This window comes from Megalobrama amblycephala, linkage group LG6 (genome assembly GCF_018812025.1).
Source record: "Megalobrama amblycephala isolate DHTTF-2021 linkage group LG6, ASM1881202v1, whole genome shotgun sequence".
Taxonomy (NCBI): domain Eukaryota; kingdom Metazoa; phylum Chordata; class Actinopteri; order Cypriniformes; family Xenocyprididae; genus Megalobrama; species Megalobrama amblycephala.
Genome location: NC_063049.1, coordinates 44,144,212 through 44,166,572, shown reverse-complemented (window position 1 = coordinate 44,166,572; position 22,361 = coordinate 44,144,212). Strand labels below are relative to the sequence as shown.

Below are 22,361 nucleotides of genomic sequence, written 5' to 3'. Positions count from 1 at the left end.
GGTGTTATTTAATGAAACCGACAATGCGTTTTAGCTTTAATTTGGGTTAAAAACATATATAATGTTATAAAAGTCATCTCTAACATATTTGAAATCTGAAATCGTTATACTTAGTAGACTAAAATCCAGACAAAACCCTCCCAAACACAGCGAAATGGTAGCGCAGCTGTTCCCAGTGGTGTGTCAGCTGGAATTATTGGACGAGGCGGGTCACAGCAACTTTTGACTTTCATCCGAAAGAGAACCGACATTTCTCCAAAATATACGCTATTTTCCTGCGCGCAAATGGCATCCTCTGACGTGGTTCGACAGATGGTACGTTTGAGATCAACATATTCCAGCTTCTGACTCTTTTTTCGTTTCAATGGCTGTGAGAAGTTTGTGACAGTGGGAGTGAGTTGGCGTGCGCGCGCTTGGGAGTGTCCGGACCCGCGCTCAACTATTTCACTCACTGACGCGCGCGCGCTTCTCATTTATACAAACATCCGATTAATCGATACGATTAGTGTTATCTGGTTTATCTATTTGAATGCGTGTATGTGATTTATGAATCTGAATGAGGAATCTAAATACGTTTATTATTCAAAATACAAACATCTGCTCAATAAAATTGAATAAATACATCTGATTAATCAATCTGAATGAAAACATCGGAATATTTTCAATCTAATTAATATATAGAATAGAAATTAATGGGCTAATATTTAATTTGATCTCATTTATATAAATAAAATATTTAATTTGATCTTATTAAATCTTATTAAATATTTAATTTGATCTTATTAAATCTTATTTTTATTTAGAAGTTTACTAGTCAGTGAAGTTGTTAGAAATATTTGTTAGAAATATTTGACGTTTTCTGTTAAAGTAATTATTTCATATCTATGGTTATATAGAATATGCAGCAGATCTTAAAGTCTGAGAACACTAGGGCTGGGTATTGACACAATTTTCACAATTCGATTCAATTATTATTCACATGTTTCCATTCAATTTCGATTCGATATCGATTATTTTGGATGTAGTATTTCAGTTTCAGTACATGGCAAATTTTCTAGAGGAAAAAAATCTCTCAACTAATGCTGTAAACTACACATGTGAGTCAGCTGGTGCTACTATAATAATACTGAAGGTTAAATTAACTTATTTATATACAAACACTTAAATTACACTCAATGATGTTTTTATTATAAATAAAGTTTAGAATGACGTAATCATATTTCTAATCCAATTAGTTTTTTTGAAATAAAAACATTTAAATCACGGCTGTCATAACTGATTTATTCAAACATGCATTAAATATTGAAGAACATTATAATGAATATGTAACGGTGCATAGCTTATCAAAATGCTGCTTTCTAGAGTTCACTTTTCTAGCTGACCAATGAGTTTATGGTCACTGAATATGTTTTTCTGAGGTAAACGTGACGTTACGTGATGTTTTATTGACGTCTTTCTGAGGTTGAAACACTGATTGAGCGATTACACGAGACATGATACGGATTTTGGTACATACCTTCAGATGTTCATGCATGTTTATTTCGCGCTGTAACTGGTATTAAAGCGGAGGAGAGGATGATCACATGCTTCTCTTTAACTGAGGCGCTAACGCGATCTGTCACGCCACATTAAACAGCGCCAAAACGGTATTTATTTTTTGAATCTCATAATAAGATGGACGTCATTTGAAATCTGAGACTTTGCTTCATATCAAAAGTAACAAAGCACAAAGATTATCGTGATTTATTGGATGGGAGGCGCTACATATTCTGCTCATTCATCAACTGAAAACAGACTAGACTAATCGATTCTTGGGATTTGAGAATCAATATCGGTTTGTAAAAATGAGAATCGATTAAAATCGAGAAATCGATATTTTTTTACCCAGCCCTAGAGAACACAGTGAGAATCTTTTAAAACTGAAAGATGTGAAACTGTGAAGTACGAGTTATGATAGATTAACTGTTGTCAATCTGATAGAGACACGTTTAAGAGAATGATGTGAAAGCAGCTTCACATTAATTGCGGTAAAGGCCTTTGTAGCTCTGATGTTATGCCAAGCGGTTTCCACAGCTGCATTTAGCAGCGGTCAGTGTCACAGCGAGGTTTTCTCGGTCATGTTCTCACACACTGGTCTCTTCCAGGACAAGAACGCTCGTCCGCTAGCTCTATCAGGCCATGTTGGTTTTGACAGCCTGCCAGATCAACTGGTGAACAAGTCCACGAGTCAGGGATTCTGCTTCAACATCCTCTGCATTGGTAAGAATAATGACAGAAGTACTAGAGATGTGCGTTATGGTAGTTTGCATTATGGAAGCTTGTTTCTGGCACAGAATAAAAAAGGTGCATTATGTAAGTTTTTGTCCCACAAGTCTTTGAGAGAAAAAAGTTAGAATTGCACGTTTATATCCCACAATTCTGACTTTATATCTCATAATTGCAAGTTTATATAAATTCTTAGAAAACAGTCAGAATTATGGGATAAAAAGGTGGAATTGCGAGGAGAAAAAAAGTCAGAATTGTGAGTTACGAATAATTGTGGGATGTAAACTCACAACTCTTGAGTTTTTTTTCTCGCAATTCTGAGTTTATGTCCCACAAGTCGAAAATCAGAATTTCAAGTTTAACTATATTCTGAGGGGGAAAAAAGCCAGAATTGTGGGTTAAGAAGAATCATGGAATATAAACTGGCAATTGCGAGAAAAAAGTAAAAATTGCAAGTTTATATTCCACAATTCTGACTTTTTTTCTCACAATTTTGAGTTTATATCCCTTAATTCTGACTTTATAACTCATAATTGCAAATTTATATAAATTCTGAGAAAACAGAATTGTGGGATATGAACTCATTGTGAGAAAAAAAGTCAGAATTGCGAGTTTATATAAATTCTGAGAAAACAGACAGAATTGTCGGCTATAAATTCACAAATGTGGGATATAAACTTGCAATTGCGAGGAAAAAGTCAGAATTGCAAGTTTATATTCTAGAATTCTGACTTTAACTTGTAATTGCGAGTTTATATCAATTCTGAGAAAACACAATTGTGGGATATAAACTCGGAATTGTGAGAAAAGTCAGAACTGTGAGTTTGTTTCACAGTTCTAAAAAAAAAAGTGACTTTTTTTTCTCCCAATTTTGAGTTTATATCCCTTAATTCTGACTTTATAATTCATAATTGCTAATTTATATAAATTCAGAGAAAACAGAATTGTGGGATATGAACTCATTGTGAGAAAAAAAGTCAGAATTACGAGTTTATACCATAATTCTGAGAAAAAACACCAGAACTGTGAGATAAAATAATTGTGGGATGTAAACTCGTAATTGCGGAAAAAGTCAGAATCATGGGATATAAACTCGCAATTGCGAGAAAAATGTAAGAATTGCGAGTTTATATAAATTCTGAGAAAACAGACAGAATTGTCGGCTATAAATTCACAAATGTGGGATATAAACTTGCAATTGCGAGGAAAAAGTCAGAATTGCAAGTTTATATTCTAGAATTCTGACTTTAACTTGTAATTGCGAGTTTATATCAATTCTGAGAAAACACAATTGTGGGATATAAACTCGGAATTGTGAGAAAAGTCAGAACTGTGAGTTTGTTTCACAGTTCTAAAAAAAAAAAGTGACTTTTTTTCTCACAATTTTGAGTTTATATCCCTTAATTCTGACTTTATAACTCATAATTGCAAATTTATATAAATTCTGAGAAAACAGAATTGTGGGATATAAACTCATTGTGAGAAAAAAAGTCAGAATTGTGAGTTTATACCATAATTCTGAGAAAAAACACCAGAACTGTGAGATAAAATAATTGTGGGATGTAAACTCGTAATTGCGAGAAAAATGTAAGAATTGCGAGTGTATATAAATTCTGAGAAAACAGACAGAATTGTCGGCTATAAATTCACAATTGCAAGGGGGAAAAAAGTCAGAATTGCGAGTTTTATATCACAATTCTGAGAAAAGCACCAGAATTGTGAGTTAAGAATAATTGTGGGATATAAATTTGCAATTGCAAGGAAAAAAAAGGTGAGAATTGCAAGTTTATATCCCACAATTCTGACTTCACAACTTGTAATTGGGAATTTATATAAATTCTGAGATAAAAATTATTTTGGAATATAAACTCACAATTCTGACTGTTTTCTTGCAATTACGAGTTTATATCCCACAATTATTTTTATCTCACAAATGTGGCTTTTTTTTTTATCAGAATTGTTTTTCTCACAATTGTGAGTTTATATCCCACAAGTCTTTACAAGAAAAAGTCAGAATTGTGAGTTTATATTACAATTCTGAGGGGAAAAAAGACAGAATTGTGAGATAAAAACAATTGTGGGACATAAACTCGCAACTGCGAGAAAAAAGTCAGAATTGCAAGTTTATATCCCACAATTCTGACTTTATAACTCGTAATTGCGAGTTTATATCAATTCTGAGTAAACACTTATTATGGGATATAAACTTGTAATTGCGAGGAAAAAAAGTTACAATTGTGAGTTTTTATATCACAATTCTGAGAAAAAAAAAAGCCAGAATTGAGTTAAGAATAATTATGGGACGTAAACTCGCAATTGCGAGAAAAAAGTCAGAATTGCAAGTTTATATCCCACAATTCTGACTTTAACTTGCGAGTTTATATAAATTCTGAGAAAACAGAATTGTGGGATATAAACTTTTTTATTGTGACAAAAGTCAGAACTGTGAGTTTGTTTCACAGTTCTAAAAAAAAAAGTTACTTTTTTTCTCACAATTTTGAGTTTATATCCCTTAATTCTGACTTTATAACTCATAATTGCAAATTTATATAAATTCTGAGAAAACAGAATTGTGGGATATGAACTCATTGTGAGATAAAAAAGTCAGAATTGCGAGTTTATACCATAATTCTGAGAAAAAAACACCAGAACTGTGAGATAAAATAATTGTGGGATGTAAACTCGCAATTGCGAGAAAAGTCAGAACTGTGAATTTGTTTCACAGTTCTAAAAAAAAAGTCTGAATTGTGAGAGAAAACGTCGCAATTAATTTTACTTTTAATTCTGTGGCAGAAAAAACCTTCAATATTGCTGTGACATTAAGTATTCATGTCCATCCCTAACAAGTACTGTGTCTTGAGTGCATACAGTAAATATACGTCTGAAATCAGTATCATTTATATCATAAGTATATCTTTTCCACAGGTGAAACTGGGATTGGCAAATCAACATTGATGGACACGCTTTTCAACACCAACTTTGAGAATTTCGAGTCTTCTCATTTTGAACCGAAGGTGAAATTGCGAGCACAGACGTACGATCTCCAGGAGAGTAATGTTCGTCTGAAGCTCACTGTGGTTAATACTGTCGGCTTTGGAGATCAGATGAACAAGCAGGAGAGGTCAGTCCTGTTCAAGACAAGTCAGCTTTATTTCTATAGTGCTTTATACAAGAGATTGTTTCAAAGCAGCTATATGGTAATAAACAGGAAAAATAACAGGATCAATGATAAAAACTTAATCAAATATGAGACAAATTTTGGAGGTGAAGTGTGTCATATCTGCACAGTATGTGTGTCAGTCTGTTTGTTTGGCTGGAAATAATAATGTTAAGTATGTTTACATACACTTTAGAGCCGCACAATTATATATTTAATTAATCTGAATGAATTATTTAAAAAAAAAAAAAGCTTTTTTGAACAAATCTCTTGAATTAATGATTCAATGACTTACTCAAATGCTTCACTTGTTTCATTACTGAATGAATCAGCATTTTTGAACAAATCTCTTGAATGAATGATTCAATGACTCACTCATAAATGCTTCACTAGTCTCATTACTGGATGAATCAGCGTTTTTGAACAAATCTCTTGAATGAATGATTCATTGACTCACACATAAAGACTTCACTTGTTTCGTTACTGGGTGAATCAGCGTTTTTGAACAAATCTCTTGAATGAAAGATTCAATGACTCACACAAAGTCTTCACTTGTTTCGTTACTGGATGAATAAGCGTTTTTGAACAAATCTCTTGAATGAATGATTCAATGACTCGCTCATAAATGCTTCACTAGTTTCATTACTGGATGAATCAGCGTTTTTGAACAAATCTCTTGAATGAATGATTCAATGACTCGCTCATAAATGCTTCACTAGTTTCATTACTGGATGAATCAGCATTTTTGAACAAATCTCTTGAATGAATGAATGAATGAATGATTCAATGACTCACTCATAAATGCTTCACTAGTCTCATTACTGGATGAATCAGCGTTTTTGAACAAATCTCTTGAATGAATGATTCAATGACTCACTCATAAAGACTTCACTTGTTTCATTACTGGATGAATCAGCGTTTTTGAACAAATCTCTTGAATGATTCAATGACACACTCATGAATGCTTCACTTATTTCATTACTGGATGAATCAGTTTTTGAACGAATCTCTTGAATGATTCAATGACTCACTCATGAATGCTTCACTTGTTTCATTACTGGATGAATCAGTTTTTGAACGAATCTCTTGAATGATTCAATGACTCACTCATGAATGCTTCACTTGTTTCATTACTGGATGAATCAGCATTTTTGAACGATTCTATTGAATGAATGATTCAATGCCAAATACATGTTTTAACAGTTACTTGTCGCCACCTACTGGTGTAACAATATAATTGATACAATACTTAATTGAAGCGTCAAGTTACTTTCAGAAGATGATTTACTGTACTTTAATCATACTAGACATCAGTGTTTATATCTGAATAGTATTTAATAGTATATTTTGATTATAATTGCCCATGTAAATGAACTTACTGGCTTCCTGTTTACCATGACAAATGGCAGACGGGGAGAGTATTTTGAAATGTGCAATTGTGTTTGGATGCACCTTTTTTTTTTTGATAGTTTATGTTCATTCAGTTTGAATGAAAAATCATATTTAAGAACAAAACAGACATTATATTTTCTGAACATTGGTGCATATATTGAAGTTCTGTCTCTTTTCCAGTTACCAGCACATAGTGGATTACATTGACACACAGTTTGAGTCGTACTTACAAGAGGAGCTGAAGATCAAGCGCTCTCTTCATAACTACCACGACTCCAGGATCCACGCATGTCTGTATTTCATCGCTCCTTCTGGACACTCGCTCAAATCCTTAGATCTGGTCACTATGAAGAAGCTGGACAGTAAGGTTAGACCTTCATGTTTTCCACAAATGCACTTGTCAACATTCATAAGTAAAACATAATCCTGATCAATATCAATTTCGTTTTCAGCATGATTCTTTAACCCTCCGGTTGTGTTCGGATCAGTTTGACCCACATTCAGTTTTCAAACTGCTTGACACACTTAAAATTTTGTGAATATTTCTCATTTAGGTTCATGAATGTGCATGCAAATTTTCAACAGTTTCAGAATCATAATATAATAAATATAATATGATTAAAACCTTTATTGTAGATTGTCAAACACTAAAATGTAAAAACATAAGAACTTATTAAATATAAGTTTACTTGAAATTTAATTCTCTGTTAAAGGATATTTTTGTTGCTATTTTTTTTTTTTTCACAGAAAAGAAGTGTGAGAAACCCATTTTACCCTCTCAAGGTTTTGAGAACCAGACAAAAAGGCAGTTAAATAACAATAAATACTACTTACACTAAGTACAAATAATGTTAGATACTATTTATACTTGTAGTTATTTGCAGTGCACACCTCTGTGCAAATAGTCACTACAAGTGGTCATGTTATTTTGAACCTAAAATTATGTGGGTCAAATTGCCCCCTTACACAACAGAAATATATGTGGATTATTAAATGTGTTTTAGTGTTTTTCATAGTGCTATTTTTTGGCAAATTGCATGGAAACCAATCTGGGTCTATTTGACCCAGTTTTTTTTTTTTTTTTTACAGAAAAGGAGGCTTAAAGGATTAGTTCACTTCAGAATTCCTGATCATTTACTCTCCTCCATGTCATCCAAGATGTTCATGTCTGTCTTTCTTCAGTTGAAAATAAATGAAGGTTTTTGATGAAAACATTCCAGGATTTTTCTCCATATAGTGGACTTCACTGGGGTTCAACGGGTTGAAGGTCCAAATGTCAGTTTCAGTGCAGCTTCAAAGAGCTCTACATGATCCCAGACGAGGAATAAGAGTCTTATCTAGAGAAACCATCGGTCATTTTCTAAAAAAAAAAAAAAAACTATATACTTTTTAACCACAAATGCTCATCTTGCACTGCTCTGTGATGCGCCACGTATGACGTAATCATGTTGGAAAGGTCAAACTCCATCTCATTTTCTCCTCCAACTTCAAAATAGTCCAACATTGTTGTTTTACCTTTTTTTGTAAAGGCCGTTTGACTTAGTCGGTACTTCCACCTTGAACTTTCCAACATGATTACGTCATGCGTGGCTCATCACAGAGCAGTGCAGTGCATTTGTGGTTAAAAAGTATATAATTTTAATTTTTTTTAGAAAATGAGCGATGGTTTCTCTAGATAAGACTCTTATTCCTAGTCTGGGATCATGTAGAGCTCTTTGAAGCTGCACTGAAACTGACATTTGGACCTTCAACCCGTTGAATCCCAGTGAAGTCCACTATATGGAGAAAAATCCTGGAATGTTTTCATCAAAAACCTTCATTTCTTTTCGACTGAAGAAAGAAAGACATAAACATCTCGGATGACATGAGGGTGAGTAAATTATCAGGAAATTTTATTTCTGAACTGAACTAATCCTAACATGACATGTCACGTCTCGTTCTGGGTTGTTTTTTGTGTCGTTGTGAATGAATCTTGTAAATACCAGACCGTTCAGACATGACCTTAAGGCAACAGAAGATAAGATTATTCCTGCTCTGACCTTCTGTGGCTGAAGACAGCGGTCAGGATTGTTTTATCTGCTCAATGTCTGAGACTGAGTAAACCTGCTGGAAAACGTTCTGTGTTCGTCCTCTTTGTTTTATTTTTAAACTCACGTAGCTGAATGGATTCAGTCGTGCCTCTCATTCAGTGCACTGAATTTTATGTTTTACAGATTCAGTCAGTTCAATATAATAATAATAAATGGGCTTTTGTTTAAATAGAGACTTGGCAGAACTGTTTTTGTTCTCTGTTCAGCAGAAGGAATGTCTGAAATGTTTGTTCTAAAACTAAACCTGTGGTTTCTCTATATTTGTCTGTTCCTGTTTAGTTCAGTCTCTCACTCTGCTTCTGCTCCTCAGGTCAACATCATTCCCGTCATCGCCAAAGCCGACACCATCTCCAAGAGCGAGTTACACAAGTTCAAGATCAAGATCATGAGCGAGCTGGTCAGCAACGGCGTGCAGATCTACCAGTTCCCGATTGACGATGAAACGGTGGCGAAGATCAACACAGCGATGAATGTGAGTACTGAAATAAAACAACAGGAAAAAGAGTCTACAACACATTTCACTTGTAAAATTAGTATTTTGTGCATTAAAAAATACATATGTGAACATGCTTTTGCTTTGTTAATAACTTTTTTAGCATTTATTCAATCCGTTTGATCACTTATATTAAAGAGGTCATGACATTAGGTAGATTTTTTTATTAAGTAACAGCTGTTACGCGACTGAACGCCAGTGGGCGGGGCCTATGGTGTGGTGATGACGTCGATGTCATATGCACATGCATATGACATCACAGATCCCGCAATATCAAAACCAGACGTTGTTTTGGACGTTGATTAAATAAATGCTTTGTTTAGAGGAGGACGTTTTAAGCTATGAAAATTGCAGGATGTTTTAATGGTACAAAGACCTCTTATATGTCAAAAGATCAATGCAAATCTCATAATTTCTCATGTCATGACCCCTTTAAGACCGGTTATATTGAATCCCGTTTGTGTTGGAGACTCAGGGTCTGTGGGAGAGAATTTATGCCACTTAAAAAGCAAAAACAAACAATCACTTACTGTACGTGATCTCACTGCATCTGTCATAGGAAAGAAACACGTTCTGTCATGAATAATTAAGAGAAGTGTCTTCTCATAGGATGAGGACGTGCAGTCTCATGAATAATTATGAGGATGACGATTTAACCACTTTTCTCCTACTATTAAAATTAACAGAAGCTAACATTGTCTTCTCAGAGAATGCGAGTTTCATGAAAGATAGTGTATTTTGTAAGTGTCCTTGTTTTGAGTTTGTAAATGTTTTGTTTGCTCTTCCAGGGTCATCTTCCGTTTGCTGTTGTTGGCAGTACGGAGGAGGTGAACATCGGAAACAAAATGGTCAAGGCGAGGCAGTATCCCTGGGGAGTCGTGCAGGGTGAGGCTTTGATTACAGAATGTCAATAATTTGACCAATGAGTGTGTTTACATGCACATTCTTAAACTTAAAGGGTTAGTTCACCCAAAAATGAAAATTCTGTCATTGATTGCTCACACTCATGTCGTTCCACACACCTTCGTTCATCTTCAGAACACAAATTAAGATATTTTTGATGAAATCCGATGGCTCCGTGAGGCCTGCAATGACATTTCCTCCCTCAAGATCCATTAATGTAGTAAAAACATATTTAAATCAGTTCATGTGAGTACAGTGGTTCAATATTAATATTATAAAGCGACGAGAATATTTTTGGTGCACCAAAAAAACAAAATAGCGACTTATTTAGTGATGGCCGATTTCAAAACACTGCTTCAGGAAGCTTCGGAGCGTTATGAATCTTTTGTGTCGAATCATGATTCGGATCACGTGTCAAACCGCCAAACTGCTGAAATCACGTGACTTTGGCGCTCCAAACCGCTGATTTGATACACTGATTCATTACGCTCTGAAGCTTCCTGAAGCAGTGTTTTGAAATCGGCCATCACTATATAAGTCGTTATTTTGTTTTTTTGGCGCACCAAAAATATTCTCTTCGCTTTATAATATTAACCCTCTATGGTACGCAATATGATATCAATGAGGAAAAAATTATTTGTATTGTTTTTCCTGCTTAAAATTGGACACTTTAACAAAATCAATAAACATTTTATTTTATTTTTTATAAGTTTGTTGCCTCGAGGCAACATTGTACCACGATGGAAAAATTGAAACATTTGGCATTTTCATGTAGAAAAAATAAATATATTTATTGAAAACATTAATTTCTTTAACTAGACACTTAAACAAACAAATTTATCTAGTTTTTAATGTATTAAAAGTTTAATATTTAATAAAAAGTGACATTTTATATCCAGCTGTTGCCCTCAGGGCCTTATTTTCTCTAAATCATTTTATGATATATAATGTAAAGTTCTTAAAAATACTTTTTTATTTGCCAGTGAAGGTGACTCATATTTTTTGTGGGTGATTAAATGGTTACAAACAAGTGAAAATAGCACTTTTCAATGGAGAAAATATGGAGTCATGTGACATGTGCACATGTGCTGAAACAGGACACAAAATGGACCCCGTTGGTCATGTTTTGGTCTTTTTTGCACTTTTATTGATTAGTATTTGAGTTATTCTGTCCTGAGATACGTTTGAACAATTAATTGGTGGCTTATTTTATTAAAAACAAACTAAAATAGACCATGTTGCCTGGAGGCAACACCGTACCATAGAGGGTTAATATTGAATCACTGTACTCACATGAACTGATTTAAATATGTTTTTAGTACATTAATGGATCTTGAGAGAGGAAATGTCATTGCAGGCCTCACTGAGCCATCGGATTTCATCAAAAATATCTTAATTTGTGTTCTGAAGATGAACGAAGGTCTTACGGGTGTGGGACGACATGAGGGTGAGTAATTAATGACCGAATTTTCATTTTTGGGTGAACTAACCCTTTATTAAGCCATCAACAAGTGTGGAACATGTAAACACGTTAAACCATTTTCCTTTATCGGCGTAAGGTCATGAACGGCGTGAGAATAAACCAATCGACAGAGCTAGATTTTTGCCCATTACCCAGATTTTATTTTATCTTATTTTGAGATGCTGCAGGTTGAAATGACTTCATGTGTGTGTGATGCTCTCGTAACCGTCTGTCTTTCAGTGGAGAACGAGAACCACTGCGACTTCGTGAAGCTGCGCGAGATGTTGATCTGCGTGAACATGGAGGATCTGCGGGAACAGACGCACACGCGCCACTACGAGCTCTACAGACGCTGCAAGCTGGAGGAGATGGGCTTCAAAGACACCGACCCAGAATGCAAACCTGTCAGGTGAGCCATTCGTTATCCAGCGTATTACAACAATTGTAGGTGCCGACACTGTTTTCAACTAAAAACTGTTTTGGCCGTTCATTTGCATGACAGCAGGGAGCCTGAAAATGCACATTTTTGAAAAGTTTTTGAAAACAATACTGTTATTGTCTCCATATAAACTACAAAAACAAGAATTCAGTCTATAGGCGCGTAGTGTTTCTTTACAAAGTGACATCGCCATCTACTGGCCTGACAGCAGAATTCAGCATTTTTAGTCGGATTTGTGGATCTGTGTGATTGTTTTGACATGTTGTCATCTGTACGCAAAAAGTGCAAATGAAAAACTTTTCCATTTTTAGTGCATTGTTGTCGTGTAAACGTACCCCGAGTCCTGCAAAAAAAAGGGTGTTAAACATTTTTTGTCATAGTTTTCTTTAACGAATTAACACAACTACTTCCTCGAGTACTTCAACAGACAGAAAAACTAAGATGCCACTGTTGTGTAACCACTATTAAAGCGATTTTGGTGAAGGGAGCATGGGAACTGTTTGTTTAACCTCATTCACAAGGACATTCCACGCATTTCTTCTCAGCTTTTCAAAACAGAAGCCAGAAAATCACCCTGAACTCTCAAACACTCGGACCAGATTCTCAGCTAATGGCCCTGTCGGTTTTCTTAGCGAGACCCTCACTGACTTGAGGGCCACAAAGAGAGTGTTTTTGAAGTTTGAGAAAACAACAGGGTCCCTGCGGGTCCTTTAAAGTCTTAAATTCAGTTTGATCAAATTTACAGCCATAAAATTTTTGAAATGGCAAAACAAAAGTCTTAATGATCATTTAAAGAGTTTTTAAAATTTGGGTACTGAAAAAGGATTTGTATCAGTATTTTGGTTGCACAGAGTGTATCCGACTCTTAAATTCAGTTTTATCAGATTTAAGGCCTTTAAAATCTTTAAAGTCTTAAAAGGCATAATAAAAGTCTTAATCATCATTTTAAGAGGTTTTAATTTGGGGACTGAAATTTTGTTGATATTTTGATTGAACAAAGTGTATCCAACTCTTAAATTAAGTTTCATCAGATTTAAGGACATTAAATGTCATAATAAAAGTCTTAATCATCATTTTAAGAGGTTTTAAATTTGTCTACTGAAAAAGGATTTTTTTCGGTATTTTGGTTGAACAAAGTGTATCCAACTCTTAAATTCAGTTTTATGAGATTTAAGGCCATTAAATGTCTTAAATATCATAATAAAAGTCTTAATTATCATTTAAAGAGGCCTTAAATTTGAGGACTGAAAAACAGGACTTTTATTGGTATTTTGGTTGCACAGAGTGTATCAAAGTCTTAAATTCAGTTTTTATCAGATTTAAGGCCATTAAAAGTCTTAAATGTCTTAAATATCATAATAAAAGTCTTAACTATCATTTTAAAGGTCTTAAATTTGGGGGCAGAAAAACTGGAATTTTATTAGTATTTTGGTTGCACAGAATATATCAAAGTCTTAAATTCAGTTTGATCAGATTTAAATATCTTAAATAGCATAATAAAAGTCCTAATTGGCATTTTTAGAGGTCTTAAATTTGGGGACTGAAAAAGGATTTGTATCAGTATTTTGGTTGCACAGAGTGTATCCGATTCTTAAATTCAGTTTTATCAGATTTAAGGCCATTAAAATCTTTAATGTCTTAAAAGGCACAATAAAAGTCTTAATCATCATTTTAAGAGGTTTTAATTTGGGGACTGAAAAACTGGAATTTTATTGATATTTTGATTGAACAAAGTGTATCCAACTCTTAAATTAAGTTTGATCAGATTTAAGGCCATTAAATGTCATAATAAAAGTCTTAATTATCATTTAAAGAGGTTTTAAATTTGGGGACTTAAAAAGGATTTTTTTCGGTATTTTGGTTGAACAAAGTGTATCCAACTCTTAAATTAAGTTTGATCAGATGTAAGGCCATTAAAATGTCATAATAAAAGTCTTAATGATCATTTAAAGAGGTTTTAAATTGGGGACTGAAAAAGGATTTTTATCGGTATTTTGGTTGCACAAAGTGTATCCAACTCTTAAATTCAATTTGATCATATTTAAGGCCATAAAATTTCTGAAATGGCATAATAAAAGTCTTAATCATCATTTTAAGAGGTTTTAAATTTGGGGACTGAAAAAGGATTTTTATCGGTATTTTGGTTGCACAGAGTGTATCCGATTCTTAAATTCAGTTTTATCAGATTTAAAGCCATTAAAATCTTTAATGTCTTAAAAGGCATAATAAAAGTCTTAATCATCATTTTAAGAGGTTTTAATTTGGGGACTGAAAAACTGGAATTTTATTGATATTTTGATTGAACAAAGTGTATCCAACTCTTAAATTAAGTTTGATCAGATTTAAGGCCATTAAATGTCATAATAAAAGTCTTAATCATCATTTTAAGAGGTTTTAAATTGGGGTACTGAAAAAGGATTTTTATCTGTATTTTGGTTGAACAAAGTGTATCCAACTCTTAAATTCAGTTTTATCAGATTTAAGGCCATTAAAATGTCATAATAAAAGTCTTAATTATGATTTTAAGAGGTTTTAAATTGGGGGACTGAAAAACACTATTTTTATTGGTATTTTGGTTGCACAGAATATATCAAAGTCTTAAATTCAGTTTGATCAGATTTAATTATCTTAAATAGCATAATAAAAGTCCTAATTGGCATTTTTAGAGGTCTTAAATTTGGGGACTGAAAAAGGATTTGTATCAGTATTTTGGTTGCACAGAGTGTATCCGATTCTTAAATTCAGTTTTATCAGATTTAAGGCCATTAAAATCTTTAATGTCTTAAAAGGCACAATAAAAGTCTTAATCATCATTTTAAGAGGTTTTAAATTTGGGGACAGAAAAACTGGAATTTTATTGATATTTTGATTGAACAAAGTGTATCCAACTCTTAAATTAAGTTTGATCAGATTTAAGGCCATTAAATGTCATAACAAAAGTCTTAATCATCATTTTAAGAGGTTTTAAATTGGGGTACTGAAAAAGGATTTTTATCTGTATTTTGGTTGAACAAAGTGTATCCAACTCTTAAATTCTTAAAGTTTCATCAGATTTAAGGCCATTAACTGTCTTAAATATCATAATAAAAGTCTTAATTATCATTTAAAGAGGCCTTAAATTTGAGGACTGAAAAACAGGACTTTTATTGGTATTTTGGTTGCACAGAGTGTATCAAAGTCTTAAATTCAGTTTTTATCAGATTTAAGGCCATTAAAAGTCTTAAATGTCTTAAATATCATAATAAAAGTCTTAACTATCATTTTAAAGGTCTTAAATTTGGGGGCAGAAAAACTGGAATTTTATTAGTATTTTGGTTGCACAGAGTGTATCAAAGTCTTAAATTCAGTTTTTATCAGATTTAAGGCCATTAAAAGTCTTAAATGTCTTAAATATCATAATAAAAGTCTTAACTATCATTTTAAAGGTCTTAAATTTGGGGGCAGAAAAACTGGAATTTTATTAGTATTTTGGTTGCACAGAATATATCAAAGTCTTACATTCAGTTTGATCAGATTTAAATATCTTAAATAGCATAATAAAAGTCCTAATTGGCATTTTTAGAGGTCTTAAATTTGGGGACTGAAAAAGGATTTGTATCAGTATTTTGGTTGCACAGAGTGTATCCGACTCTTAAATTCAGTTTTATCAGATTTAAGGCCTTTACAATCTTTAAAGTCTTAAAAGGCATAATAAAAGTCTTAATCATCATTTTAAGAGGTTTTAATTTGGGGACTGAAAAACTGGAATTTTATTGATATTTTGATTGAACAAAGTGTATCCAACTCTTAAATTAAGTTTGATCAGATTTAAGGACATTAAATGTCATAATAAAAGTCTTAATCATCATTTTAAGAGGTTTTAAATTTGGCTACTGAAAAAGGATTTTTTTCGGTATTTTGGTTGAAAGTGTATCAAGTGTAACAAAGTGTATCCAACTCTTAAATTCAGTTTTATCAGATTTAAGGCCATTAAATGTCTTAAATATCATAATAAAAGTCTTAATTATCATTCAAAGAGGCCTTAAATTTGGGGGCTGAAAAACAGGATTTTTATTGGTATTTTGGTTGCACAGAGTGTATCAAAGTCTTAAAATCAGTGATCAGATTTAAAGCCATTAAAAGTCTTAAATATCTTAAATGGCATAATAAAAGGCATTTTTAGAGGTCTTAAATTTGTACGATTGCTTATATTCCAAACTTTTAAGTTTCTGTATAAAAGCTTCTGCTAAAATGAATAAATGTAAATGCAAAAGGTGGTGATTTATCTAAATAAATGTGAGTGCTAAATGTGCAAAGTCAAAACGTGGTGTCGCTTTACTTTATGGTGCATTGCTATTATAATACTGTACATTGCTATGATATATTACTACATTGTAATATGTGTAGATGGTGTAAGATGCATATTTTATCTCCCTCAATTTTTTTTTTTATATTCTTTTTATTAAACATTTTACAAACAAAAACATATTAAAACAAAAACACAGCACAGGAAATAATTAACATATCTATGAACATGTGGACAATTTACATACAGCATTTCGTCATATGATTGTACCTAAATTTTATCCAGTTTTTGTTTATGACCGTTTAATCTTTAGACACTTTAAAATATTCTCCCATTTTTTTAATCAGGTGTGTTTTACCATTAAGACAATACCTCAATCTTTCTAGAGTTACAACTTCAGATATCATAGATTTCCACATCTGAGTAGAGGGGGCATCACTACCAACCCATTTGACCATTATAGCCTTTTCGAGCCAACATTAGGAGAAACTCAACAATCTCTTTGTGAGCTCTCAGAGGGTCAGGTATAAGCCCCAGTAGGCACATGAGTGGGCTGAGTGGAGCTGTCTGTCCTATCACCAAACTGATTTCACTGCATACTTCCTGCCAGAATACCTCAATGTTCTTGCACTCCCAAAGACAGTGATATCTGGTGCCCTTAGCTGAATTACATTTAGGACAATTCGGAGAAACACCTGGGGTATACTTACTGTATATATAAGGTGATATGTAAACATTATGTAGAATATTGAACTGCATTTCTTTGTATCTATTACAGATTGATATTCTAGAAGGTAGTCTTACTATTTCCTCCCACGACTCAGAGTCAATTGACATTTTAAGCATTCCAAGTTGTTCGTAAATGTATCTACCGTTATAGTCTGTAACTCAGAATAGAATCTAGACACAAAACGTCCTCGTTTCCGGCATTCAAGTAGAGTTTTTTCAAGCAGGTAACAGTTCGTTGGTAACCCCAGGGATCCAATCTTTGATTTTACGTAATGCCCGATCTGGAGATATTTATAGAAGTCTTTGGCAGGTATTGAGATCTTATATCTTCAAATGTCTTAAATTTACCTTTGTCCCACAGATCATACATTCTCTTGATGCCAGTTTCTTGCCATGACTTGAGATTGAGACCAGCACCCTCTGCTGTTAAATCTGGTATATCTACCAAAATTGCAAGAAAGTTAAGAGTCTTAGGCTTCACAAATAATTTCTTCAAAATACTCCACGTCTTGATAACATTATTAACTAGGTAATTGTCTTTAACAGCAGGAGGCAGTTCTCTTGCATGTTTATCTAATAAGTTTATAAGACATAGGGGTTGGCTAATTACTTTTTCCAATCTCAAGCCACGGTGTCACATCTTGTTCAGTTGCCCACTCTGAAACAATTCTAGCATGAATAGACAGTACATAGTTCTCAATCTTTGGTAAGCCCCACCCACCCTGTTGTTTTGGAAGTTGTAAAGTATCCATTTTAAGCTTAGGTTTTCTTCCTGCCCAGATAAAGTCTGATATCAGTTTATTAATGTCCTTAAGATCATTTGGATTCAAAAACACAAAAAGCATTGACAGAAATTTTTGGAAGTATTATCATTTTAATAAGGTTAATCCTACCAAGCGTTGATCAAGGAAGCTTGTTCTAACTTATAACTTTTTCTTTTATGTGATTAATTAAAGGGTTGATATTCTCCGCATACAACTGATCACCTCTGGGTGTGATTTTTATTCCTAGATACTTAAATCCTTTAGGTGCCCAGCGTAAGCAGGCTCGACCTGAACACCGTTTGTTAAAGGCATTATTTCTGACTTTTCAAAATTTACCTTATATCCTGATATTTGTCCAAATTCTTTAATACAATCAATCAATGCTGGAATTGATTTATCGGGGTCTGTCAAAATTAAAAGAATATCATCGGCATATAATACAATTTTGTGCTGTTTTGTTCCTATTAAAGTTCCTCTTATATTTATATTCTGTCTGACGGCTATCGCAAGCGGCTCTATAGCCAGTGAAAACAGCGAAGGTGATAAAGGACTGCCCTGAGCAGTACCACGTGTAATTTTAAATGGTGCGGATAAAAGACCATTTGTCAAGACAGAGGCAACAGGCATCTTGTACAAGATCTTCACCCAGTCTATAAAGGTGGATTTAAAACCAAATCTTCTTAGCACTTCGAACATGTACTCCAATTCAACACGATCAAAGGCTTTTTCGGCATCCATTGAAACGATGGCGCCTGGTATTTGATGGTAATTAAGATGATTGATAATATTAATCACTCCCTCAATTTTTTTAAAATGAGCAGCTAGAAGTAGTAAGCATATACATTTCAAAATAAGAGTCCTGGTGTCTTTCAAGCTTGTTTATAATTGAAAATATCAGCACAATATTCTAATGTGTTTGATTGCCTTTCATTAAACTGAACTGAATTGAGCTGAACTTGACTAAGTCAACCTACTGATTCTGTTTCTACTGACTTATTTTATTACGGCTTTATGTAACCATTTTGAAATGTGATGATTCCCTAAAATCAAACCATGTGGTTTGATGATACTGCTGCTGATTTTGTGAATAAAGCACTTTGTATTAAAGTTGTTTTTCCGCATCAGTCTTCAGCAGACGTACGAGGCGAAGCGGCAGGAGTTTCTGGGCGAGCTGCAGAGACGAGAGGAGGAAATGCGACAGACGTTCGTCCAGAGAGTCAAAGAGAAAGAGGCCGAGCTGAAAGACGCCGAGAGAGAAGTACGATTGATGATTGTTGCACTAGTTCATACAGTACAGTCCAAAAGTTTGGAACCACTAAGATTTTTAATGTTTTTAAAAGAAGTTTCATCTGCTCACCAAGGCTACATTTATTTAATTAAAAATACAGTAAAAAACAGTAATATTGTGAAATATTATTACAATTTAAAATAACTGTTTTCTATTTGAATATATTTCACAAAGTAATTTATTCCTGTGATCAAAGCTGAATTTTCAGCATCATTACTCCAGTCTTCAGTGTCACATGATCCTTCAGAAATCATTCTAATATGCTGATCTGCTGCTCAAGAAACATTTAATGTGTACAATTGTACAAAATATTTGTGTACAATATTTTTTTTCAGGATTATTTGATGAATAGAAAGTTCAAAAGAACCGTGTTTATCTGAAATCTAATCTTTTGTAACATTATAAATGTCTTTACTGCCACTTTTGATTGATTTAATGCATCCTTGCTGAATAAAAGTATTCATTTCTTTCATTTCTTTAAAAAAAAAAATAAATAAATAAATTCTTACTGACCCCAAACTTTTGAACGGTAGTGTATAATGCTACAGAAGCTTTGTATTTCAGATAAATGCTGTTCTTTTGAACTTTCTATTCATCAAGGAATCCTGAAAAAAAAGTACAAAACTGTTTTCAACATTGAAAATAATCATAAATGTTTATTGAGCAGCAAATCAGCATATTAGAATGATTTCTGAAGGATCATGTGACACTGAAGACTGGAGTAACGATGCTGAAAATTCAGCTTTGCATCACAGGAATAAATTACTTTGTCAAATATATTTAAATAGTACACAGTTATTTTAAATTGTAATAATATTTCACAATATTACTGTTTTTTACTGTATTTTTAATTAAATAAATGTAGCCTTGGTGAGCAGACGAAACTTCTTTTAAAAACATTAAAAATCTTAGTGGTTCCAAACTTTTGGACTGTACTGTATAACTAGTTCATCAGTGGTTCAGTCACTAACGCTGTGGCCGTTTAGTTGCAGGGGAAGTTCGAGCAGCTGAAGCGACTGCATGCGGACGAGAAGAGCAAGCTGGAGGAGAAGCGCAGGAGTCTGGAGGAGGAGATGAGCGCCTTCAACAAACGCAAAGCCGCCACGGAGCTCCTGCAGGCGCAGTCCTTCAACGCCAGCACCAACAACAAGAAAGACAAAGATCGCAAGAAGTGAGTATGAGCGAGAGCGCTTTGAACGCAGTTAGAGTTCGGGTTTGATGCATGATGTTCTGTTCAATCAGCCGTGAGCTTGATTATAAAGCAGTGGTGTCGTTTTGACAAGTTAGTGAAAGTATTTTTGGAATGTTCTTGCTTTAAATCATCTGCGTTTCTGATGTCGTTGTGTTTGTGGAATCTCTGGAATGCGCCGTTAAATTCTCAAACCTCATGTTCTTCCTTCCTCAGCTCTGGATTCATGTGAAGACGCAGACGTGACCAGACACGGACTGTTACCATCCTAAACGGCATGTTTACGCACATCAGTGTTAGAAATGTACAGTTAGTGATGAAATACTGACACTCACCAGCATATCGTATTGACGGTACTGTATCACAGATATTCTCACAGCACACGTCTGTCTTCACAACCTCATTCTGGTGCCTACAAAAAAGGAAATACTTTCTTCTGAGCACAATGCAGATGGTTTATCACAGAATATGGTCTTTTGAGAAAACGTTAATCTACTATTTTTACTGGTAAGCGTTTACTGGACTTGTGTTTTTATGGTTGGGGAGGGCTTAAAACATTAATCAGAAATACTATAGTAAATTTACCACAAATGTTTACCTTATTGCATTTATTTTCCACGTTTTATACTCGTATGTTACATGTATTTAAACAGTGTTATTTTTGGGTGATGTTTAACCAAATAAACTTGTATTTTTCTGCAAATTGAATTTCTCGTGTTTTGTGACAATGTTCAATTCAAAACCACAGACAATCATTTTTTGACTAATGCCTGCTTATTTAACCATCTGGTGCTCTTTAGTTATTTTTTGACTGAAAGATTTTACGCTTTTTGGGTTTTTTTTAGAATTTTTTACTTAATCAGAATGGTACGAAACTCGGTAAAGGTTTTGGCACTTGCTATGTGAACACAAACAAAAAAATCTTGGACATGATTAGAAAAGGTTAAATGGTCCTGAATAAAATAGTCACACTTGTATTGTTCGCGGTCAATAATGAGCGCACTGGAAATGACTGGGAGATTAATTTCATCTAGTGGAAGCATTTGGTACTGCGCCTAAACAAAATCTGACTGAAAGCTCATTTTTTGAGATATCAACCTCAAATTTGGAACACAACTTGTTTAGATTTATGGCTTTGATTTTAAAGTAAAACATGTTTTGGAAAATATATATTTCATATAAAAATTGAAAAAATTCTATTACTTTTTTCCACTTATAATCTGCCAACTGTCGGCTTTAAAAAGAGACCAAATGCTGGAAAAGTGAGTAAATGAATTATAATTACTGTATAAATATAATTTAGCACCATAGAAATCTCCTAAAAATACAAAATATTAAATAAAAAGATATTACATAGCTAAAATATACTACATTAATTTAATTTAATTAAATAGAACATAAAAATCTGTCATTGTTTTACTGTGACACAAAGGGTTAAAGCTAAAATCATGATGCTCGTCTGTAGCTCTGGTGTTTAAAACCACAGTTCTCAACGAGACAGGGAGATGAAAAGCATTGAAATTATTAAATTATTATTGATATATTATTTTACCCTAAATTAAGAGGTAAACTGGAATCATTAAATATTTGCTTTATACTGACACTTCCAAAAAGTCAAAGAAATATATCCTCAATTTTTTTATCCATAAACAAAAAAGTTTTCAGGCTCAGTTACTACTACTAAAATGTAAAATAAATAAATAATATATATATATATATATATATATATATATATATATATATATATATAATGGATAAAATATATATTCATTACGTTTATGGATTTTATATATATATATATATATATATATATATATATATATATATATATATATATATATATATATAATAAAAAAATATTTAAAAAAAAATATTTTTTTTTTTTTATATATATATATATATATA

At 33.2% G+C, this 22,361-nt stretch overlaps 1 protein-coding gene across 1 annotated transcript; it reads left to right on the top strand.

The window, feature by feature from the left end:
- The first annotated feature begins 79 nt into the window (after window positions 1-79).
- Window positions 80-21,164, top strand: septin10 (septin 10). Its single transcript, XM_048194807.1, has 10 exons — window positions 80-315; window positions 2,145-2,259; window positions 5,191-5,386; window positions 6,995-7,181; window positions 9,215-9,376; window positions 10,186-10,282; window positions 12,003-12,171; window positions 19,105-19,237; window positions 20,254-20,438; window positions 20,673-21,164. Exons 1-10 carry the CDS (start codon window positions 286-288, stop codon window positions 20,686-20,688), a joined length of 1,290 nt encoding a protein of 429 aa, XP_048050764.1. The 5' UTR covers window positions 80-285; the 3' UTR covers window positions 20,689-21,164.
- The last annotated feature ends 1,197 nt before the right edge of the window (window positions 21,165-22,361 follow it).